Source organism: Tigriopus californicus, chromosome 9 (assembly GCF_007210705.1).
Source record: "Tigriopus californicus strain San Diego chromosome 9, Tcal_SD_v2.1, whole genome shotgun sequence".
NCBI classification, from domain to species: Eukaryota; Metazoa; Arthropoda; class Copepoda; order Harpacticoida; family Harpacticidae; genus Tigriopus; species Tigriopus californicus.
This window is the reverse complement of record NC_081448.1, coordinates 11,537,520-11,558,787: the sequence shown is the minus strand read 5'-3', so window position 1 is coordinate 11,558,787 and position 21,268 is coordinate 11,537,520. Positions and strand designations below refer to the sequence as shown.

General features: G+C 43.9%; 1 protein-coding gene across 1 annotated transcript; it reads right to left on the bottom strand.

The window, feature by feature from the left end:
* Window positions 1-1,586: 1,586 nt before the first annotated feature.
* LOC131886359 (bicaudal D-related protein homolog) lies at window positions 1,587-20,382 on the bottom strand. Its single transcript, XM_059234657.1, has 8 exons — window positions 20,061-20,382; window positions 8,020-8,352; window positions 6,994-7,140; window positions 5,747-5,949; window positions 5,023-5,206; window positions 4,249-4,800; window positions 3,685-3,885; window positions 1,587-2,577 (listed from the first exon to the last, which is right to left on the bottom strand). The coding sequence occupies exons 1-8, from the start codon at window positions 20,337-20,339 to the stop codon at window positions 2,275-2,277; spliced, it is 2,202 nt and encodes a 733-aa protein (XP_059090640.1). The 5' UTR covers window positions 20,340-20,382; the 3' UTR covers window positions 1,587-2,274.
* Between the last annotated feature and the right edge of the window lie 886 nt (window positions 20,383-21,268).

The window sequence follows — 21,268 nt, the reverse complement described above, 5'->3', positions numbered from 1 at the left end:
GCAAGCAGGATATTGAGTATTGGGAAGGAGAGAATATCAAAAACGTGTAAGAGAGAAACCAATATATTCGCACAAGGAGGAACCCAAGTTCCGAATCCACCACAGCAAAACGATGATCGGAGGATCGGGGACGAACAGGAAGCGTTTTCTTTCATCTTTGATGAGCCTTGGAACTTGAGAGGGAATCCAAGACATCCTCGTTCATCATCCTCGAGCCTTGGCGACCACGCTCTCATTCACTTCGACACGGAAATTCTTGCCAATGGCAAATAAGATCGATAAAGTACTTCAGGGCTCAGGGCAAAAGGTGAATTGGATTGATGGAATTCCCTCCCCCCCCCCCCATTGCAGTCTCTAAGCGATATGCAGGACAAGAATGTATGCACCCGGAAGTCATCAGGTTAAAGGAGAGGCCAAGTTCATTCATCATTGGATTTGGACCTAAGTGCCCTCGTGGGTTGGGCCCAAATCCGAGTTCCTGATTCCACTCTGGCCCTAATGTGAGGGGATTGAACCAAGCCCACTTGTCTCTGGGTGTCCCACTTCCCCCAAAGGGAAAATCGCCCAAATGTGACAACAATTCAAGATGATCGAATAGCGCATTCGAATAGACCCCACGAGATCAAGCAACCCTCGGTTCCTTTTCTTCTCTTGTACCCGCGACAAGTCCGCTCGATCTTTTTCCTCGACCACATCGTACGAAGAATGTAGTGGAAGTACGCAGCGATGGGTTATGCCATGGAAATACCAATAGGCTTCTTCTCGGAGAAACCTTCCCTCTTGTGTCTTCCACAATAGAAGGGTTCTTAAAGCAGTACATAGGACAAGAGTCCCAGGACCAGACATAACCCATCACCTTGTTCACTACGCTCGTTGGGTCCTCGTCCACCACCATGATCACAAATATCGTGATGCGAGATCACCGGAACTGGTGCCAAAATTCGGTCGAGAGATCTTTTGTTTGGAGACGGTGCCATTGCAATGAAACGCAAGACGTCTTGGAACCCTATGCCACATGGACAAAATAAAAAACAAACAACGTCGACCCGGACTATTCCAAGAGGGCGGGGATGTGGAGAACGTTAGTTCCAGTACAGGGTTCCAAACAAAACAAAACGAGGGCTTTAGCTCAAATTCATGGAATGACTCGGCCAAGTGGTAACCGGATACACTTTGCGACAGCTGTTGCAAAGTTTTGAATTGAATCAAAATGCCGAATTTCCTCAGTACAATTGGCCAAACCCTTTGGGAGGGCAATTTTAGCGCACCTATAATTTAGGAAGCCAAACTCTCCCCTCCTTCTGCCTCAACTTGGCCCACAAGGCCTTTCCGTCCTGTTCCATTGAGAATTAGCGGCATTAGTGAAGGCAACGCCGAAATGGCGTGCAAGGCTACAACTGAAAGTTTCTGAATGGCATGATATAATATCATGCTAAAATGCCAACGAGCAGACCACAGTCCATAGACCTGTCCCCTACCGTCATTCTAGGGTTAGATCCGTGGCTTTGGGTCTTAAATGGTAATTGGGAAATTTTTGCACCGTCTCTATTCCAAAACTAGGTCATTTGATTAATAGCATTTACAAGTACATGGCATTATTATAGATTTATTGGATGCTCAATTGGAGAGTATTTCATGGTGTTAGAAGTCATTTGTGTTTGAAGTAAACAAAGTCATGAGTGCAAACTGACACAGATCGGTGATTTATCACAGATATTTTAGACAAACATCAACAACGTATGTTTTAGGTGAGGTTAGTCAAAATCAAGAGGACATCTTAGTAGGGAATCAACTAGATCAGAGAAGTTCCTAAATGAACAAGACTTTTTTGTGTTGTGACGTATTAAAAACGGCACAACATACGTAACAAAACAAAAGAGGGCGTCAATTCAAGATCAAACCCGCTCACTCATCGATGAGGCCAGATTTTTGTGGCCGTCACCGAAAGTTAAGTGTAGACGTAGAAAAAGATCCAGAGAAACTGGCAATGAAACGCTTTCAAACTTAAAGAGAGAGATGGCAAAGTTATCTGGATCATCACAGCCGGTTGGGTGGGGTTCCAAAGGACCTGGGGCCTGGGTTCATTCCACCTCTCATCCACACACGGTTTTGGAGTCAAAAATAAGGCCAGTTGTCACAGTGAAAGAGACAACTTTCAAGTTGGAAAGAACCTCGAACTTTTTTCCCCACCCTTGACGAAGAAATTTCGTTGGCATCCATCATAACGATGGGTCGAAGCCGAGACCCAAAGTAAAGTAGGAAGGAGGAGGCCTATCAATGTCTTTGGAAAAGACCGAAGAACCTGCTACTGACAGATGCGTTTGTGGAGCCGGAAGCCGATCCCGCCAAATTCCCGTTGTTGGCCGTGGTTGTTGATGATGAAGAGGACGACCCATTCCAAAGACTAGGGGCACTCGAGTTCGATGTGGTGAAAACGTTTTTACTTCGCCTCTCCGAATCAATCAGTCGGTCTCTGATCTGTCCCTCCAAAAGAAGTTCCATGTCTGTTTTCCAGTCATCCAGTTGCTGAGATAATTCCACCTTCTGCTGAATGGCTTCCAAGAGCTGGGAATTGACCTTGAAGACACAAACCAAGAGAGGGAAATTAATTAAACCCCTGGCCAGATTTCCTTGGCCATGAGGACATAAGAGGGGGGGGGGATAGCGAAATTACTCGCAATTCTTTCTTCCTTCTCCTCCGCCTACATGGTTGCAACTCTCAAAGTGGAGTTGGGCCCATATCGAACTGAAAATCTGCGAGGGGGAGAGGAACTTAATTACATCTACCCATACGAGGAACAATGGGAGTGACAAGGCCCGCAAGTCTTCTCTAGCTGGTTCTACGCGAGGTGGAAAAAGGAACTTATTAACAAACACGTCTCTCCTCCAAAGGGAGTAGTACCACAAAGCACCTTCACAATGCAGCCACCTCGGAAAGGCATTTGAGGCAATTGAGGCAATTGAGATTGAAGAGTCTATCAAGAGGTTCGACGAAAAGTTATTAGCCTAGAAACAAGGTCGCAGACTTGGCTCTTGGTACTCGACTCGGTTCCATTTCTAGTTCCTCTTCTTCTCCGGCCCAGTGAACGCCGTATGAAGAACCACCGCAACTGGGTTTGAAGGAAAAAATGGAAGTCCTGCTCTTGAAACATGGAATGTGAAAAAAAGGCGAGGGAAAGAAAATTCCGTTCATCTTGTGAACAGTCGTGGCTTTGATGTGAAAAGAGAGTGAAAAGCCTCAACGACGGATGTTGTTTCGTTTCTGGCCTTTGAGTCACGCTAATAACGCATTTGCCTAAACCAAGATTTTTTTGTGGCCAAACTTCCTTGAATGCTTCTTCAAAGGCGTCACATGCTACTACTATAGTGTACCGGCCACAGAGCCTTCAGTAATGTTTGGATTGGCCAAGGTCGAGCAAATTGCCATCCAATTCACTTTCAAAAGTTCGCTGAGCATTCTTCATGGGGCAAACTTCCAAGATTGATGATTACCACCATTGATGGATGGCTCCTAGGATCTCTAGCGCATGTTTTCGCCAACTCCCCGGGCGAACATTCATTTATCCGTGAACCTATCAAATTAACTACTTCATGGCGTGTGGGACCCATCCCCTTGATTGACCCCGAGATCCTTGGATCAATGTGCACAGTGGAGCAAACAAATGAATAACCAAGTCTACGAACCTGCATCACACCGATCCTCTCCTTGGCTAATTCCACTTCAGCCGCATTCTTTCGCTTCACAGCCGCATCACGGACCTCCCAGGCCTTGCGTATTAACTGATCTTTACTCAGACCACCATCTGAGGCGACGTGTTCGAGGTCGCGTTTAAAGTTGTCGCGTTCTTCGCAGGCGTTCTTCAATTGGACCTCGGTCATGGACAGCTGAGAATTAAGGGAGAAGATTATCAAGATTAGCATTTGGCCCTGGAACTATTCCAAAGGGAGGAGGGAAAGAAAGACAGAAAGAAAGGATCAAAGCAATGAGGGAGGAACGGAGGGAGAGAGGGAGGGAATCGTGGAGAGAAAGACTGAGTGAGTGAGCGAAGGGATTTTGAGGATTTCTCCCTGGTGGGAGGTGGTGGTTTAAAGGATCTCCCTCCAGCTAGGGGGCCTTCCCGTGAGCAAACTAATGAGGGAAACTTAAGAACTTGATGGTAGCAGGGGCCCAGTATCCAAGAATTTGGCACTGAAGATAACCTTACTCCCATCCTTCGATCGATTTACTCAAACACATCTGTGTCATACCTTGGACTGAAGTTCGTTGATCTCCTCATCTTTTCGCTTCAGATTTCCAGTGGTGGTCTTCATTTGAACGAGCATCTTATCATAGGCCTCATTTGTACTATGGATTTCCATTTCCAAGTGGGTGTCGTCGTCGATAGCAGATTCACGACCAGAATCATGAGCACCGTGCCTCGATAAGGCATGTTTGTTGGGGGCATCCGAGGAAAGACAGCCATGTATCAGGTCCTGAAGGTCGGCCAAGGCTTCGGTCAGCAATCCGTTCTTAACGGTGAAAACTTGGACCTTGGTGCCACCCAAGTCGTCTGAACACGTGCTACTCGCACTACTTCCACCACTTCCCTCTGACGTGGTCAGCATGGAATCGGATGAGTCCCTTCGTCGTTTCTGACCATGCAACGGCTGGGATTTCCTCTGGGATGAATTTTGAAGAGATCTGGAACTCGGTGGTTCGGACGTGGTCGTTCCCCGATGGTGTTGACAGAGACGCGACTCGCGAATATCAGAACAAAGATGCCTGATTTGGTGATAGACCGTCAAAACTTCGTCCCTGAGCTGCGGATGACAGAACTGCATTTCATCAAAAATGTTCGTGGAAAGAAAAATATTTGCAAAATTTATCGCAAAACTGATTTTGGACTTGGATATTAGCATTTGGCGTAGTTTTCTCCCATTCCTTTAGCACTCTTGAAGAAAAGACACCCTCCCTCCTCTTCCCACTGCCATTCATCGGCATATATATCATTCAATGAGCCAAGAAATTGTCAGAAAACCTACCTCTTTCATTCGGGAATCATCGCTGTCTCCGTCTTCATCGTCGACCCCTCTACCTCCACCTCCAACGCCCGCATGTCCATGATGAATGTCGTCAACAAGATGATGACCCCGCTCATCTATACACGTCATTTCACTGTCATCGAAATCCTCCTCAAATTCTTCCTCGTCAATCTGAGAGCACCGTCTGTAAGGGAAAAATAAGGGTTGGTTTTCAAAGTATTGGTCGAGGAACAATGTCGTCTTCATCATGGTGACGATGAACTGCCAACTGACTCACATGGTTGAATCGCTATATTACGTAAAACTCATGAGTGGAGAGACTTTTCAAAGAGGCCGGCCTACCCGTCTTTTGACGACGTCACGACAGCGTGAAAAGTCAAGCTTGAAAGCAGTCCTCACTAAAGTGCAGACTTCAGAATGATGATAGTTAATCCATCTCAAGTGCTTCTTCCGTCGCAGTTCGTCACGTTCAGTGACTAGTTAGTTGTTGGGCAAGCTGCTGCTGATGTATGTATGTAGTTGCCTATTTTCTCGTTCAAAGCCCGAGCGGAAGTGATCTATGGTTGACTTCAGTCGAATTCAACAGCAGGGAATTGCTCAGTCAAATGATTCATATGGTTTCGAACCCCGCGTTTTCCAGGAAATTGAGGCGAATACCGCTTCATCTGGCAACCCACCAGGCCCCTACCCCTCTTTCTTCGGTTGTTTATGACCTCTTTCTTACCGTCTCCCTCCTGATCCTGTTCCATAAGGAAGAAAATTCTCGGAATTTTCTAGTTCATTCAAAAGGGACGTCTGTCCACCCGAGCCCGAGGACATATGAGATGAAGTGGTCGAAGAGTAGCTTCGCGATAGAGATTCCAATCGTTCGGAGAGATTTTGATTTTTCGATTCCAACTCAGTCATGACACGATGATTATTCCGGAGCTGTAAAACACAATGTCGGCTTAGTGAAAGCAATAAAAAAAGGGATTGTGTTTTCTGAATCTCGTTGGTAGGTTCATGAATAAGGCTGAAAAGGCGGCGATGGTTAAAACTGGAAGCCATATCTTGGTTGAAAAGGGGGACGGAGAGGAAATTAGGTCCAATAATAAATTGTCTCCCAGATGAGGGGAATGCTTCTTGGTTTGATCCAGGATATTGCGTAGTGATAAATAAGGGTTGGACAGCTCCGGATGTCTGAATTTAAAACCTTTTGGTTGGGAGAGATATCGCTCTATTACACTATTGGACGGTGCGTGAACGGAAGGAGACCCAGGTCTTTAAGAGGTTCATGTTAATGGCCTCAATGGTAAGAAGTTTGGCAAGCCTTCGAGGTTGTCGTCATTCTTGCCAATTGGCTTGTTGTCTGCCACTACTATCTGTGCGATGGCCAAGCCAAAGGGAGGAATAGGGTCCTATACCCAGCTAGTCAACAACGGGTTCCTCTTCGAAATAACTATAAATGACGAATTTTCATCGAGCGATGGAACCATGGAACCAAGATCACAAGGCCACTTGAGAGCCAAAGAGAATGACGTCTCTAATAAAAAAAGGCTTTTACCGCCCCTAAAAGCTCAGGTTTGGGGGCCATCCTTGACTTATGGACGTGGAGGGGGGACGACACTTAGCAAGAACCACCAACCACTTGGACACCCGCTCCGTGAAAGAGATTGAAGGTAGAGTAGGTAGTCGGGGGGCGGGGGCAAAAGGGAGGAGAAAGAGAGAAGGAAGGAGAGAAAGAAAAGAAAGAAAGAAAGAGAGAAAGGAAGGAAGAAAGAAAGAACGACTTGTGAGTCCAAGGGGACAAGTGGCATTCAAACTATGGACTTTTGACAGGATCGAAGAGGAATAGGAACGATGGTCGACCGGACGCCCTCGTCGGCCCAATCATCAATTCTCGCCTCTGTAAGTGCTTTTACCAAGCATCGAGTGATAACTTGCTTGCTTGCTTACTTACTTCAAAGGGAAAAAAGGGGTCGTGCTGCTCACCTGATTGTCTTGCTCTCTGTTCTGTCGTTCCAGAGACAGAACCCTCTCGGAGGTCTCGTCCAAATCGCCGGAAAGAATGGAACGTTCACCCACTAATTCCGATATCCGCTCCTCCAGATTTTGCTTCCTTTGAGTCACCAAGTTGATCTGAACATGAGAAGAAGGCGCCAATCAGTCGATGAACGGAAGAAGTTAACTAGATTATGGCAGCTAGTATAAGACCAAGTGTTGCCAATTTAGATGCGAATGGGTCAAATCTGCCAAAAAGGGTGGTTGTTCGTTTTTTTGTGAGGTTTACCATATAGTCTTAGGGTTTACCCTTGAAGTGAGTTACATGAAGGTCAAATGCAAACGAGATTGCGGCCACAAAGGCTTGCTTGAGGTCCTGTACATTTTTAGAAGAGCCACAAGCCAAGTTTCCAATTGCCCCGGTCGAGTCCCAAGGGCAGACGAAGCCATTGGGTAGGGAGGTGCGTGGTAATCACAATGACTTCCCTCCAATTGCTTTCCATTTTTATACCCTTTCTCGTGCCAGGTCTCCTATTATGAGTTCCTGAGACCTCTGCGAGACCTTCAAAAGGTTGGAAATGATAGAGACGTAAAAATAGGACCTCATGAATGGATATGAGCTTTGAGAGATCCCAAATATCATCATCTGGCCTACAAAAGGCCAAGAGGGGAAAGAGTCAAAGGGCACGTCGGGACTTGGGTGCGTTCAGCGGCTACAAACGGTGAGCACGGGGACTGAGCAGTCACTTTCCTCGTGGTCGTTCCTCGCGGTCAAAGACCCAAAGAAATGGAACAAGATCGAGGGGAGATATCATGCAATAATATCGATGACAGAACCAATAACAAATGGATTTTACGCCTTCTTGGAACGAGATTACCTTTTTCTCGCCCAAGACTTGGTTAGCTTTAAGCTCCGACTGCCTGGTGCAGGTAAGAATATCGGAAACCGGCACGGACAGAAATTGATTCTCCTTCCAAACAATTGTTCGACAAAAAACTTATCCCAAGTTGGCTTACCTCGTCTTTTAGGGTCTCGAGGTGATTGACATGGTCCTGCATGGTAACCCGTTTGTCATTGACTTGAGATCGAAGCTCTTGGAGCCTTTTTTGAAGCTCTTCCTCCCGTTTTCCCGCCTCCTTGAGCTCAGAGGTCAGTCTTTGATTTTGCTCCGTGAGTTGACCAATCAATCCGGAGCGCTCGCGTTCGGTAGTGCGATGGTGGTGTTCAGCTTCCTGGAGAGCGGCTCGGATCTTGTTGAGGTCTGTCTGGAGATCCGAGATCCTTTGTTCATATTCCTCCTCCATAACTTCGATCTGAAGCTTAAGACGGTATCTATCTTGCTCCAATTGCTGAAACAAAGAAGGAGAGGGAGAGATTTCCAATGAAAGTTCGGACTTCTTCTTGCAACACATTCAAAAGGATCAGGTGGTATCCAGGACCAAGGGAAACCGAAAGGTACGTTATGAACATCATGGAAACGCGGAATTGGACTAATCAATTTCATGCTTGTATCCTCCCACAACTCACAGCTCGTGCTATGCAATTGGCACCATCAAATAGAAAGTACTAACTTTTTACCAATACACCTCTGAGTATCCATTGCATTATGGTTTGCGTAACTTTGTAATTGGTTTACGAAGGAACGAATTGCATATAGATGTTTGATTAGATAACTTGCTGGAGCGTGTGTACCCCGTACAAACGGACGTACAGCACTTTGTTCGTACGATCGATTGACATGAATGCGATTTGGTGTTAGCTAATATTTGTCGCATAGATATTCCCGAGGTAGTTCAGCCTCTTTGGGATGTGCAAGGTTAGGGAAGTATTTATTAAAATACGAGTACTCGTATTCATAACGGCATCACACAGGGTCTCTAATAAGTACACAGAGGAAAACTTTCGTTCACGGGATCCTTCACATTGCAGAATTATGTTCAACAATTCCAACCCATTGCCCTCGAGGCTTGATGTGAGTTTTAATGAGAAACTCCAAAGGGTCCAAGGAAATATGATTTTGTTACAGTGTGTTATAGAAGTACCCAATAACAAATGTGTAAAAAGAGAAACCCAAGTATTTGAACGTACAAGGGTACACACGATAGCTCTACGACCAACAAACATGGAACTTCCTGAATTCCCCATTAAGTGTATTTCACCATTCAAAAATTTCTTCCCTCCCTGTAAAATGAGGCCAAGATTGACTCTCGTGAAGACTGCACTGGTTAGAAGATTGCTTATCCCGGAAAAGGACCGGATCCTAAAGGTGAATATATTGCATGCTTATTTCCTAATGGGATCATGATATATGGAAAATTAGATGACTAATGGAACAAGCTTCGAATGAGGAAAGGACGACATCGTCGGCCTTTCTTTCCGACAAGAATGGTGGTCGGGCAATGTATTAGACTTTGATATGCCTTCTGAGAGGAGAGTACAAGGTTTGAACTATCAAATGTGAATGACAGATAATACTAAATGATTTGGTTCCTAATGATCAGTCATGGTCACATTAACTGGACTAATCCTAATCTATGGGGCAGTTATGTTATCTGTTTTTTTGGCTCGAGTCAGTGCAACTTTGGCTCGAGTCAGTGCAACTAACAAAATTGACGGACTGAGGAGAAACAAACCAATGATATTTGGCTAAATCTCTACTTTGCAGGTCACTGTTGACAACAATCGTTGAGAGTTCTGCAAAGAATTGATGACATATCTGCCAATCTCTTGACGGTTCACGAAGATATGTGGTTTCAAGACTGCGTTTACATCATCTTGTGCCTAAAGGATGGCACTCTTTCTCATCCTCAGGCCTAGAACGAAGGGTTGGGCTGATTTTCATTTCGTTCATGAAGACGACCTCATTTCGGAGTCCCCCGACCTCAATGGACAATGAGCATGAATGAGATTGTCCTCTAAAGCCATTATACGCTTGACAATGGTCTGACTATAAAGGATAAAGAGAAAAGGTCAAACAGAACGAGAATGAACCAAACGACAAAGAACTCGCCATAAGTAGTTACTGATCCGCAAGAGCGGAAATAACGGCAACACTGTTGAGAAGCCAATATAATTAGCGTAACGGAAGGAGCGTTGCATTTGGCCTCGTTGATGAGGAAGTGAATGCAAATGTGGAAGTGAGGTCAAGTGAAAAGGAATAATTGAGCACCCTTTGATGCAACCTCGATAAGGTAATTGGAAATTTGAATCGGTTTGCCCCTGATTATCCCAGCACTGCACTGGCTTATAATGCATTTACACATCTACGGACTTACAGACGTCTAGAATTTGTCAGGTAATAATTCTCGCCAGGAACTAATTGCTCTTGGCACCACATTACAACCCCCGGGTTGATGATTTCTCGTCAGCGAGACCGATTTATGTCTCTTGGGGAGTTCGAAGCAAAAACATGCTCTAAGGCCAAACAGGGACAAGTCAGCCAATGTCCTTAAAATCCAGAGCACAGAGGTCATTTGAAAGAATGGGCCCATTTATTTGGAAGGATCAATGGTGCCAAGGATGTCAAACACAGTTGTCCAAGGTATCCATAACAACCCTTGACCTGAGAATTGAAGCGAGAGGAGGAGCAGGAGGCAGCAGCAAGGTCATGGATCCATTATTTGGAACCAGTTACCAAAGAACAAGTCGTTACTAGTGTGACAGAGATCGTAAACCATCAAAGCGTTTCAAATGTTCAAGAATGTGTCCTCCCCAGATTTCCTACACTTGGAGGAAAAGTTCCCGAGTCGTAAGATTATGAGGGCAAGAGAACTTGGAGTAGGACTTGAGCCCCAGTTGAAGAGGCTCCTTAACTCGTCCAATTTTTTGCAATGACTTTGGAACTCGGAACTTTCTTTTAGCCACCTCTGGTGGGCGAGTCGGCAGCCCACATGGACTTTCCACAACGAAAGAAGTTCCAAAACCACTAATTTGAGAGTTAAGGGCTTTTTCTAATCCAGCAAACACTCTCTAATTGTTAACCTTAGAGTGAGTCATGAAGCAATTCCGGTTTCAGATGTGCTGTGGTGATCAACCAGAAAGTAACGACACTTTCCGCGTTTCTTTTTTTGGCTCAACGAGGGGGAGATACAGATATGGAACAGGTCCAACATAACAGGCCATCAATCTTTTTCTAAGTCAACTACAGAGCCTTCGACACCCTTTGTCGCAAGCTACTTACTAAATCCTGGTCATCCAATATGTCTCTAGAGAATCCAAGTGCCATTACAACTGATGTTGACTTAAAAAAATGACAATATCAATGTGGAAACTCGGGTCTGCGTTCCAATGCTCTTAATCAAGACTGAACTTGGCATTCGCCGAGAAACACATTAAAGCAAGAAAGATCGCGAAAGGAGAAACGGAACTTTTTCTTGTTCCACCCGGATTTTGGCCGTTGTTCTAATCTGGAATTGGAGTGAGCGAAGGAAGAAGGAGGGAGACACACGGAGAGAGAGACAGAGTAAAGAAGGAGGAAAAGTGCAAAAGACAAGCAAGACAACAACCTGAGATGCAAGTTCGCACCATGATCATCCATGATTCGAGTGTTGGATCGATCTAATTAATTTGTTGGCTCTTCCTCCTGGAAACCAATTGTTAAGCAACGCCTCCTCCCGTTGTGCGGGGGAAAACGGAAGCTCACATGGAAGAACCACTTCTCATCGGGCTTTCTCAAGAAACTGATCACCTTTAATTAAATCTGGCACATCCGCCGCTTGTTCCGTCGTTCTCCAATCTCCATCGCTGTTTTTCCTAGCATTACTTTGCTGTTCTTTTACAACCCAAAAATAGTCAGTTCACTGTTCTGGTGTCCGTAATGGCTGCAAAAGCTTCAAGAAAGGCAAAATTCATTGGTCGACCAAAGGATTCAATACAATAATCGGCGGGTCTCGCGTGCTTGGCGTGTTCTGAAAATTCCAACCCAAACCCCGTGGATGCATTAGGGGAGGCAAACTTTTGTTATGAAAAAAACAAGGACAAAACAAGATTGCATGTTGGTCTTTGGCATTTCGGACTTGGAGCCTTTTGACGAAAGCACACCAAAACAGCGCAGCAAAAGCTCATTCATGCACGTGTGCTACTCCTGCGCTTGGCACGCCAAGTAGGAATACAAGTGTCGTCCTAAAATTACATCAATTATTGTGTCAGGTTAAACTTTTCAAGCCTCGCCTTTTATTCCACAAAAACGTATGCAAATTGGATGATGATGATGGTGTGCACTTCATGGCTCAGGTCAGGCGAATATTTTTATTGCTACTTTATAAGGTATACTTAATCAATGTTTTCCTTGTTTTAATTTCGAGTGGAAGTAAAGTATCGTTTGATAAGAGGAGTAACTTTTTTTAGACAGGAAAAACCGATTGCTTCTGGTAATTATATCAACAAAGACGATGGGATACAAAAAAGCACGTGGTGAATGATCGTCTGGCTTGAATTGTGGAGTCCGAATAATCATGTAACGAAACTTCTTTGTGCTCAATGTGGTCAAGTCCAGAAGTGCCGGTTCCACAGAAAGCCCTTTGTTCAATTGTTCGTACGTACGTAGTTGAAAGTTGAGAAAACTGTACTGCTATGGATGATGGTTTTTTGAATTGAGGGGTGATTGAGGATTTTCTCGTCCAAATTGAGCTTTGCATGCCATATTTGAACGGATGACTGAATTTTCTTGACGGGGGAAGTTCTTGGTTGGTCGATTGGTTTCACCGGGCATCAACAATCCAAGTATGAACTACTTCCCATTTCCTGACTGACTGGATTCTCCTAAATCTGTACCAGATTTCAGTCATGGATCAATCATAGCTAACCAAGCCACAAAACAGAAGACCAACTCAAGTCGACAACCAAGTCAAAGTCGAGTATGAAACACACACATATACGTATGGTTAGCCAGTAATTGGACCATTGACGATGGTTGATTCTTGAGCTTCATTGAACCTCACTCGTTTGGATATCAAAGAACCGTACTAATACTTTCTGTACCTGTATGTGGCCGGCCAGTCTGCTTTCAGCACACATAACGTAGTACAAATACGAAGAGCTCCATAATCCAGGAAATATTGTTATGTAATGTGGTTAAGGTTTTTCATCTTTGAAAGTACTCGAATCAGGGGGGGGAGCACTATTTTCAGATTTTCAGGCGGAAGCAAGCTTGACTGGATGAGGCTCGTATCGTGGATGGAAATGAAATGGATGACAAAACTCGTGCTGAGGCTATTGACGTGGTAAGTTGACTAGCGATTCTCGATCCTCAGAAGCTATTTAGCGATTAATCTATACATGCATGCCAAAGAACCGCGTTACATTTGACGGGGCTCTGTGATTTGCGATCACGTCTCATTTCCTTTGTGGCTTTGGATTTGGCATTGAATGTTTGAAAATGTGTAAGATTTCGCGCTCATTCACGAGAGACTGCTCTGATAATTCATTTACAGCGGTTCGATCATTCAGGAAGTTGGCACGAGTGATTGGCTTTTGTGAGGCCAGACTTTGCATGTGTACGAGCACGTACAATATGGAAGAATATGGCGAAAGAAAACTGAGCGGAATTGCCTTCCTATGGAGCCGGAACTTTTTCTTTCAATATTTTTTTCAGTGGAGGTGGTGTGCGTTGATGGAACCTGCTATCGATTTTAGTTTTCATCAGAGGTTTTGGATAGTAAAATGATTAATTTGTCAACCATTGCGTAACAGCGTTATGGTTCAGATCTTACGATAACATTATGAACACTAGACCAAGGATGTAAAAGAATTCTCCTTCACCTTAGAAGCTTCTTGACCATCGCGAATTGTATTATAAGTTTTGTGCACTTGGATTGTTGCTCAGTGACATTTGCATACAAAGACTCCTTCCATGTTCATGCATAACTTTGAAACCAGTGGCCAAAATGGCAGAATATTTCTTTTCCTCAAGAGGTGGGTTTTGATAGCAAAGTCACGACTGTTTTGGCATTTTATCTTTGATTCTTCATTGATACCAGTCTCACACCCGTTGACGTCATGGATCCTTCGAGAAGGGTGACGCTATTTTCGTCACTAATTGCGTTGTCTTAGTGACATTTTCATGAAAGATGGTCGTGGCGGTGTTCAATTGGTCGCACTGGCCCTCTTCCAAGCTTAAATGAGCTGTATAGATTTCATGAGAGTCATCTCGAAATTGAAGGTCAGTCCTCGAGCGCAGGAAATCCAATGACATTCAGAGAGCTTTTCAAGTAATCATCATCCTCCTTACGTAAGGCAAGATTCATATAAACAACGCTGTTCAAATCAATGCCTCTCGGATCCATTCCAAAGTGAGAAAACTTTTCCCGAGGGGCGCCAAGAGACGAACGAGGGGTGGAAGTGAAATTTTTAGCAACAGGATGCGTTTGTCATCATTTCCAACACCCAAATTGGAAGGAAATCGATTCCTAAGCCAAAAAAAAGAACTGGGCCAGTTCAAATGCAGCATGCTAGGGGCATTTATCTACGATCAAAAATCAGGGTTGCTGGCGTCTGGAATGCAATTGACGGCCTTTGTATGTGCCGTTGTGAAAGTAATTGAAGATATAGACCAAGGCCTGAACATCAAAATAGGTCAAGTTTTTCTAACGTTTCTTTGTTCTTTTGGTGCATTCATATGCAACCAGAAAAAATGATCCTGCTCTTGGAGGACACAATTAGACACTGTATATTAGGGGGCGTAATTGTGCTGGTTCGTCACTCACCTACATATGCACAATCTGGGATGGGCTTATTTGGAAATATTTGACGTGATTTTCCCACCAGCAATGCGGACTGAGGCCCCTTTTGCATAGAACACCATCTATTGCTTATTCTAGTACTGAGGAGTACAGTACATTAATGCTATCACAGGTATGAACAAGGGGAGCATGACTTTTGTCTATTAGCCAGATTTTCGACCGTGAAAATGTGACATGTTTCTCAATTCTTGCATAATGTGACATATCGAAGCCACGCTTTAAGTTGATCAAATTTCAAGCGGGCCAAGCTTTAATGACCGCTTGCACTTGACCTCATTCTTTCAGATCAATGAATTTACATTTTAATAAATGAGACTGAGGCAAGCCTTTATTTAATTGCTGATTTTTGGATAATACTGCTATTAGGGGTGAATCGTTCTTGTGGCCTAATTCTCAACTTGGTGGCCCTTAGAGAGAAGACTGGCCGACTGGCTTTAATGATTCCATTCGATTATGATGGTCCAACCAGATGTTGGTGATTTACTGAACGATCCACTCGTTCAGCTAATTTCAAATAAAAAAGACAGAACTGAATTGCATATTTTCAGGTTGCTTGGTTCCCATGTGAGCAAGGTGATCATTCCTCGTCATTTACATGTCTCATTGAAAAATCGTCGCCTTCTCAGGCGCCACAGTTTAAGTCTCATTCCGACGTCCTAATGTAAAACTGTTCAAAACAAATGATGACAAAAAGGTTCGTCTTAGTTAATTCGTACATGGCCATATGAGGAAGTGATGTGTGCTGATAAAGCAGTTCAACTGCCAATTGAATCCTCTTGCATTGAATTGAACCGCAGATGTACCATCTTTTATGGCTTATAATTGGCCAAAACTTGCAGAACTAATGAGTTAAGTACACACAAAGCCAACCTTAGAATGACTGGACAGACGAATGTAAATACTGTTATGCAGCATTTAACCTACGTACGTGCAACATCGACGACCAATCCAAAGGTTATTGTCGTTCTTGTACTCGCTCGATCTTTGCGAGCGTTCAACTCTCTCAAAAAGAACAAAACCCCACTGAAACTGGCAAACTGGCAAAGTGGCAATCATGGCAGAATTCCAAGCTTTCTGCCCTTTTCTCGAACAATAGCCTACTTGGTCTATTCCACAGTACAGGGTGCACTCTCAGTTTCGCAACTTCTTACCGCCCGCCTACGAGCACCTGGTTCATTCAGTGTGGTTTGACACATCAATAAATTAGTGTGTGCGATATGCTACAATGATAATGCCTCACTCGGACCAACCATACACCAGCCAGCGTTATGGATCCGTGGTTCTCTTTAACACCAGAGTTTTTCCCTGCCGAACCTATCCTAGGTGGTCATGGTTAGCAATTGTCTTGAATGAATCCTATTTACTCGTGTCTTGTCTGAACTGACGAGATGATATCTTAATGTATGATGAAAGAGAATCATCGCTTGCCTCCTCCCATTGAGTTCTATTGCGGTCTAACCTGAACCGAGATCGGGCGTAAAAATGCTCCGTTTTATAAGTAGATGCCTACTTCTCGTCTGTTACCAACATCTCTACTACTTCAACTTGGTTGGTTGTCTACCTTCATTCAAATTTCAAACAACGCTACCTTCTACCTACCATCATGGTCTCCATCCCACGTGACAAGCTGATAGTGAGATCGATCTTTGGTGGAGCTGGAAGAGACTTTCAAGCATCGAAGCCTCAATCAAACGAGGCGGCCTGCCTTTTAATTGCTGGTAATGACGATGAAGGGACCAAGAGATAGATATTACGTCATCGCGTTGTTTGTTATATTCATTGAATATTCTTTGTCTTGTGATGAATTTGCTATTGGGAGCGGCTTTATAGCTTGCCTGAAAGCCTTGACGCCCTGTATCTGTAGTTCATGGGAAAATGGGATTCATCCCCCGGTGTCACAAAAGGGATAGAGGCAATCCAATTTGGCGGTCTACATTGGGTTTTGAGTCATCTGTCACGAGACATGTCAGTGGCAAGTTTGCATTCATCTTTTGAGGTTGCCATGAATGAAAACAAGGTCCTTGGTTTTTACAGTGCTTTGGGAGCTATCCACCTCGACATCTTTGACTTGATTAATGTGTACCGGGAAAGAGTATTATTAAATGTCATGTAAAACGCATCTCATCTTTCGCGATGCTCATTCCATTTTTTTTTGTTAGACTAAAAAGAGAGCACTTCGGATGTTATTATCGACTTCATGCGCCATGCATGGTTGGCTTGATTAAGTTGAGAATTAAATCACTTTTATTCCATCGATTCCGACACATCCTCAGTTGCTCATAATTAATCGTTGAGCGTCAAGCTATCAAATGAAATGCTTGAGGTGAGATACTGATCCCGATAGAAGCATTGCTTAACAATCATCCTGTAATGAGCCCAATTGAAAGGCAATATTTTGAGAAAGTCGATCAAAATCTCAAGTCGTAACTCATTCATTCACAAGTAAACCATGATTTATAGAGCGTATATTTCCACAGAGATCTTTTCGCAATCTTTTCTCCATTTAAGGCAAACGACCTTCAACGATTCGATGGCTGAACTAGAAATGATCACAGGAAGGTGAACTGTTTTGTATCTCGGACAGCAGGAAAGTCTGATTAAGACCATCATCGTTTTCTATCCGTTGTCGAATGAAACTTCACCATTGGAGATGACTTTTTTGGCAGAAAAAAGGAGAGAAAGAAATGCAACCCGACCATAAAATTGAACGAACACCAACAGGAGTCTTTACGGACTGTCCAGGTCGTCCTAATAATCATGTAACTGATGTCTTCATGGCCTAGTAAATAGAAAAACCATCCTGATATCGAAGGAGACCTCGTCGCACGTGTGCCATTTCTCCTGAGTTAGTGATGCCAAATGGAGCGAAGCTAAAGCCACACTTACTGGAGCCCCAAATAGGACCTCTCGCTTTGACTGTCGAGTCCAATGAGATTTTTCTTGAACCAAGCTGTACAGATGATCATTGTAAATGGAAATATCGTATCATTGAGTTCAGTCCAGATATATTTGATGCCTTGCAAGAGATTACGTAAAACTGTAAGCTCAGCCATGCTTGTAAGAATGGCAATATCGGTTTTGGTCGTGCAAAGAGGAAAAGCTTCTTGCGGATAATGAATGTTGAAGTTATGCCATGACAGAAAGATGTCAAGGAATGTGCGTTATTGTTCAACAATTCGGCATTTCCAACCATATGACCTTCTTGGGTGCTTTTTTCGACTGTGATTTTCTTTTTGTCAACAACGACACGATCGGTGAAGGACCAAGACAAACTTTTAAATCTTTCAAGAAAACCGTCACCCTGATTCATTAACCTTAAACCATGAAATATGTCAACAACGTCTGTGCCTTCATTTCCTCATGGCCAAGCGCGCCATCGCCAGAGAGAATACTCTGAAGCATGAAGTCAAATGCAAATTTGAGCCAAGTCCAAGGAGATCTTGGAAGATCATATGAGCTACTTAGGCAATTTTCATTTCGCATCATTTCTGAAGCAAAAAGGCGTAACGAGCGACTTGAAGGTCGCCGAAAAGGTCAAGCATAGGATTTGTTACTTGTTGCAGGGTGATCTCAATAGTACACATTTACTGGGATGCGGCTTAAAAGGTTGCGAGGACCCTTTTAGGGTTAGGCGAAAATTAAGCGCAATCGCCTTGTGAAAGCTAAACAAACTCTGATAGCTTGGTATGAGAGGTAAAAAGTCTGTGGTTTGCACGAGTGTTCGGATTTCTTTTAAAAATGCCACTCTTTCCCAAGAAACATCTTTGTGGTCTGTATCTCAAAACTAAGGATTAACTACAAAAAAAATGTAAAGAGTGCCTTTCAGAGTGCTCGAGACTCGGTGAAACATTAGCTAAACATTAGACAACCCGCTCTTATCATACGCTTTTAGTGTGTCTCAAATAGTCCAAGGACACTCAGCGATCTAATTGTCAAATGGAGAAACGTCAAGACCTTCATTTTTGGACATTGTCTGCATCGATTTGAAAAAGAAGTGGGGTTCGTTTCTCGTCTTTTGTTCTTCAGGATGCCATTGGATGATTGGAATGGAATTTCCTTCTGATTCCTGATTGCGCGATGAATGTGCATTGTTCTGCACGATGATGTGTGAGTAGTGAAAAAAGTAGTACGTACGAACTGAATACCCAAAGTCAAGTTTTCTCTCTCCCTCTGATCTCGTCATGGATCATCTCGGCAAACATCCATATAATCGACTTTCATCTCCCTCCCATCCCCCTTTAAATTCTTGTTATCAGACACTAACCTCGGAGAATGAATCCGGTTTGAAAAAGCATTGATTATATATGGAAGATTCAACGTGTGATATTAATAACTCGTGTGTGATGAGCATTTCAGGCTATTCCAATCAAGAATCGAAGTCAAAAAATTCGAGCGAGGTTGCCATGTATAAAATATGACGACGTCCTTCGTCATGATTGCGGGAATTGTTTTGAATGCATAGCAAATGAGAGCCAAAACCAAAACTGTGGCTGCTTCGCCACAAAAAGACGGATTATATGGAATTCACATGAACGTTAGATCACATTATTTTTGGTCATCACCTTGTGAACAATGCACGACAGTAAATTGTCCTTTTGACCTGGATTTTCTGTAATTAAATCATATGGTTCACGGTTGTTTCGATTTTTGCTTTGGGTGGGAGCATAAGCCTTGTCAATGGTGTTGAATGGGTTGATATTTGGCCTCGATAAACAACGAATTTCCATGTGGGTTTGCCCAATGTTGGAAAACTGGATTTTAACGCATTCAAAAACTTTCTAGCATCGTTATCAATCGCTTGGGTGTGGGAGTGAGAGGTTTTTGCCCGTTGCTATTTCTCTGCGTCGCCTCTAGCCTTATTTTCGCTCAAGATTCCTCAATTCCCAAATCATTTTCATTAAGTCATAAGCCATGTACTTTTACGTTTACAAGTGTAGAATCTGCTTCAATGCAAATAACTAGCAAAAATCGATGAGACTGTTGTGACTGGTTGGCAGCAATGTGTTTTTTTTCATGAATATGGGACAACGTTTCAAGTTAACATAGCACCTAACAGTGTTAGTCAGTACGTACTGCAATCATCCAAGGACAGACACCAGGAAAATATCGATTTAATAACATGTAGATCTGATGGCCAAATCACTTTCCTACCCTGTATAATAAGCTAAAGCATGGTCAGAGCGTTCAAATATAGGCCATCAGCCCCTTAGACCGCCTTCTAAGACCTCAAACGCATTCATATCACACCCTCAACCTCACAGAATCGCTTCCGATTACTAATACGGAAACGAGCCAATGCTCTCGAGAACGAATCTTACCTCGAGCTTGGATGCAAAGTCCTCGGAGATGATCTCATTTTGGCGGGATAGCTCTTCGTTTTGTTCCAAAAGGGCCTTTCCCAATTCGGCAGCCAAGGTCAAATCATTTTCCTTCTCCCCTAAGAGCGTGTACAAGTCGTGCTCGCCATAGCTAGTTTGGTGGATGGTAGATGATGACGGGTCGGTTTCGCCCGGAGCCTTCTTTTCGGGTGGCATTTGATGCGATCGTGTTCCGGTTTCCCGATGGTGATCGTCGTCGTCGGTCTTAGCCATTTTCATGTACACGAAAGATCACTGCCGACATCGAGAGAAGAAGAGCACCTTGTGTTCAACTGTCACTCACAGTTCCGGAGTTCCGGATGAGCAAGATTGCCTTTTTCCGCTTTAATTCACGGCTAAGGTGGTACAAAACAACAACAACAACACACACACACTGTTATGAATCCAGGATCAATATCGTTGTGGTTCTCGAATATCCTTTCTTGGTAAACGAAGGGGAGGAGAAAGACTTCTTAGCCGGGAGAAAGCCATAAAGACCAGGTAGAATCAGAAGGCTTTAAGGACACTGAATGCAGGTAGCACAAAGGCTGGCAGATGAACGCGATGGTTCCAGAATGATATTGCTTCGAGGTGCACATAAAAAATTCAGATCTCCGTCAATGACTTCCAAACCCTGCCAGAGTCGCCGCTGAAGACGGACTGAAGTTTGGCTAAATTATTGGACAAAAACATGTGTAGTGCACATGCTTGCCAGAAGCGAGGGTAGCACATAGTAGAGGCCTGCCACCCACTAATACATATCGTATCACCACCACAAGCTCAACACACAATCTGTACACACATTGCTCGTCAAACCAATCGAGAGTCTTGACGGACGGACTAGATTCATGGTTGGTTCTTTGGATGTCTCGCTCGCCAAATTTGGTGGATCCAAGAGCTGTGATGGTACGCGTTAGTCCTCGCACGCAAGGTGATGGTTGCTTCCAAGCTCTTCTTCACTTGAATGCCCACCAACTGATCGGATAGGAATGAAGAGTAAAACTCACGTACGTGGATTTCAGGCCCAATTGGCTGAGTGGCCCATTTGTTTGCTTGATTGTTTGTGTGTCTGAAAACGAGAGTGAGGAGGGTTGGTCATGGTCTGAATGGGTTCGGATCGAAGGATGATTGTGGTTGACTTGGTAATCAAGGACACGTGTTCAAGCATG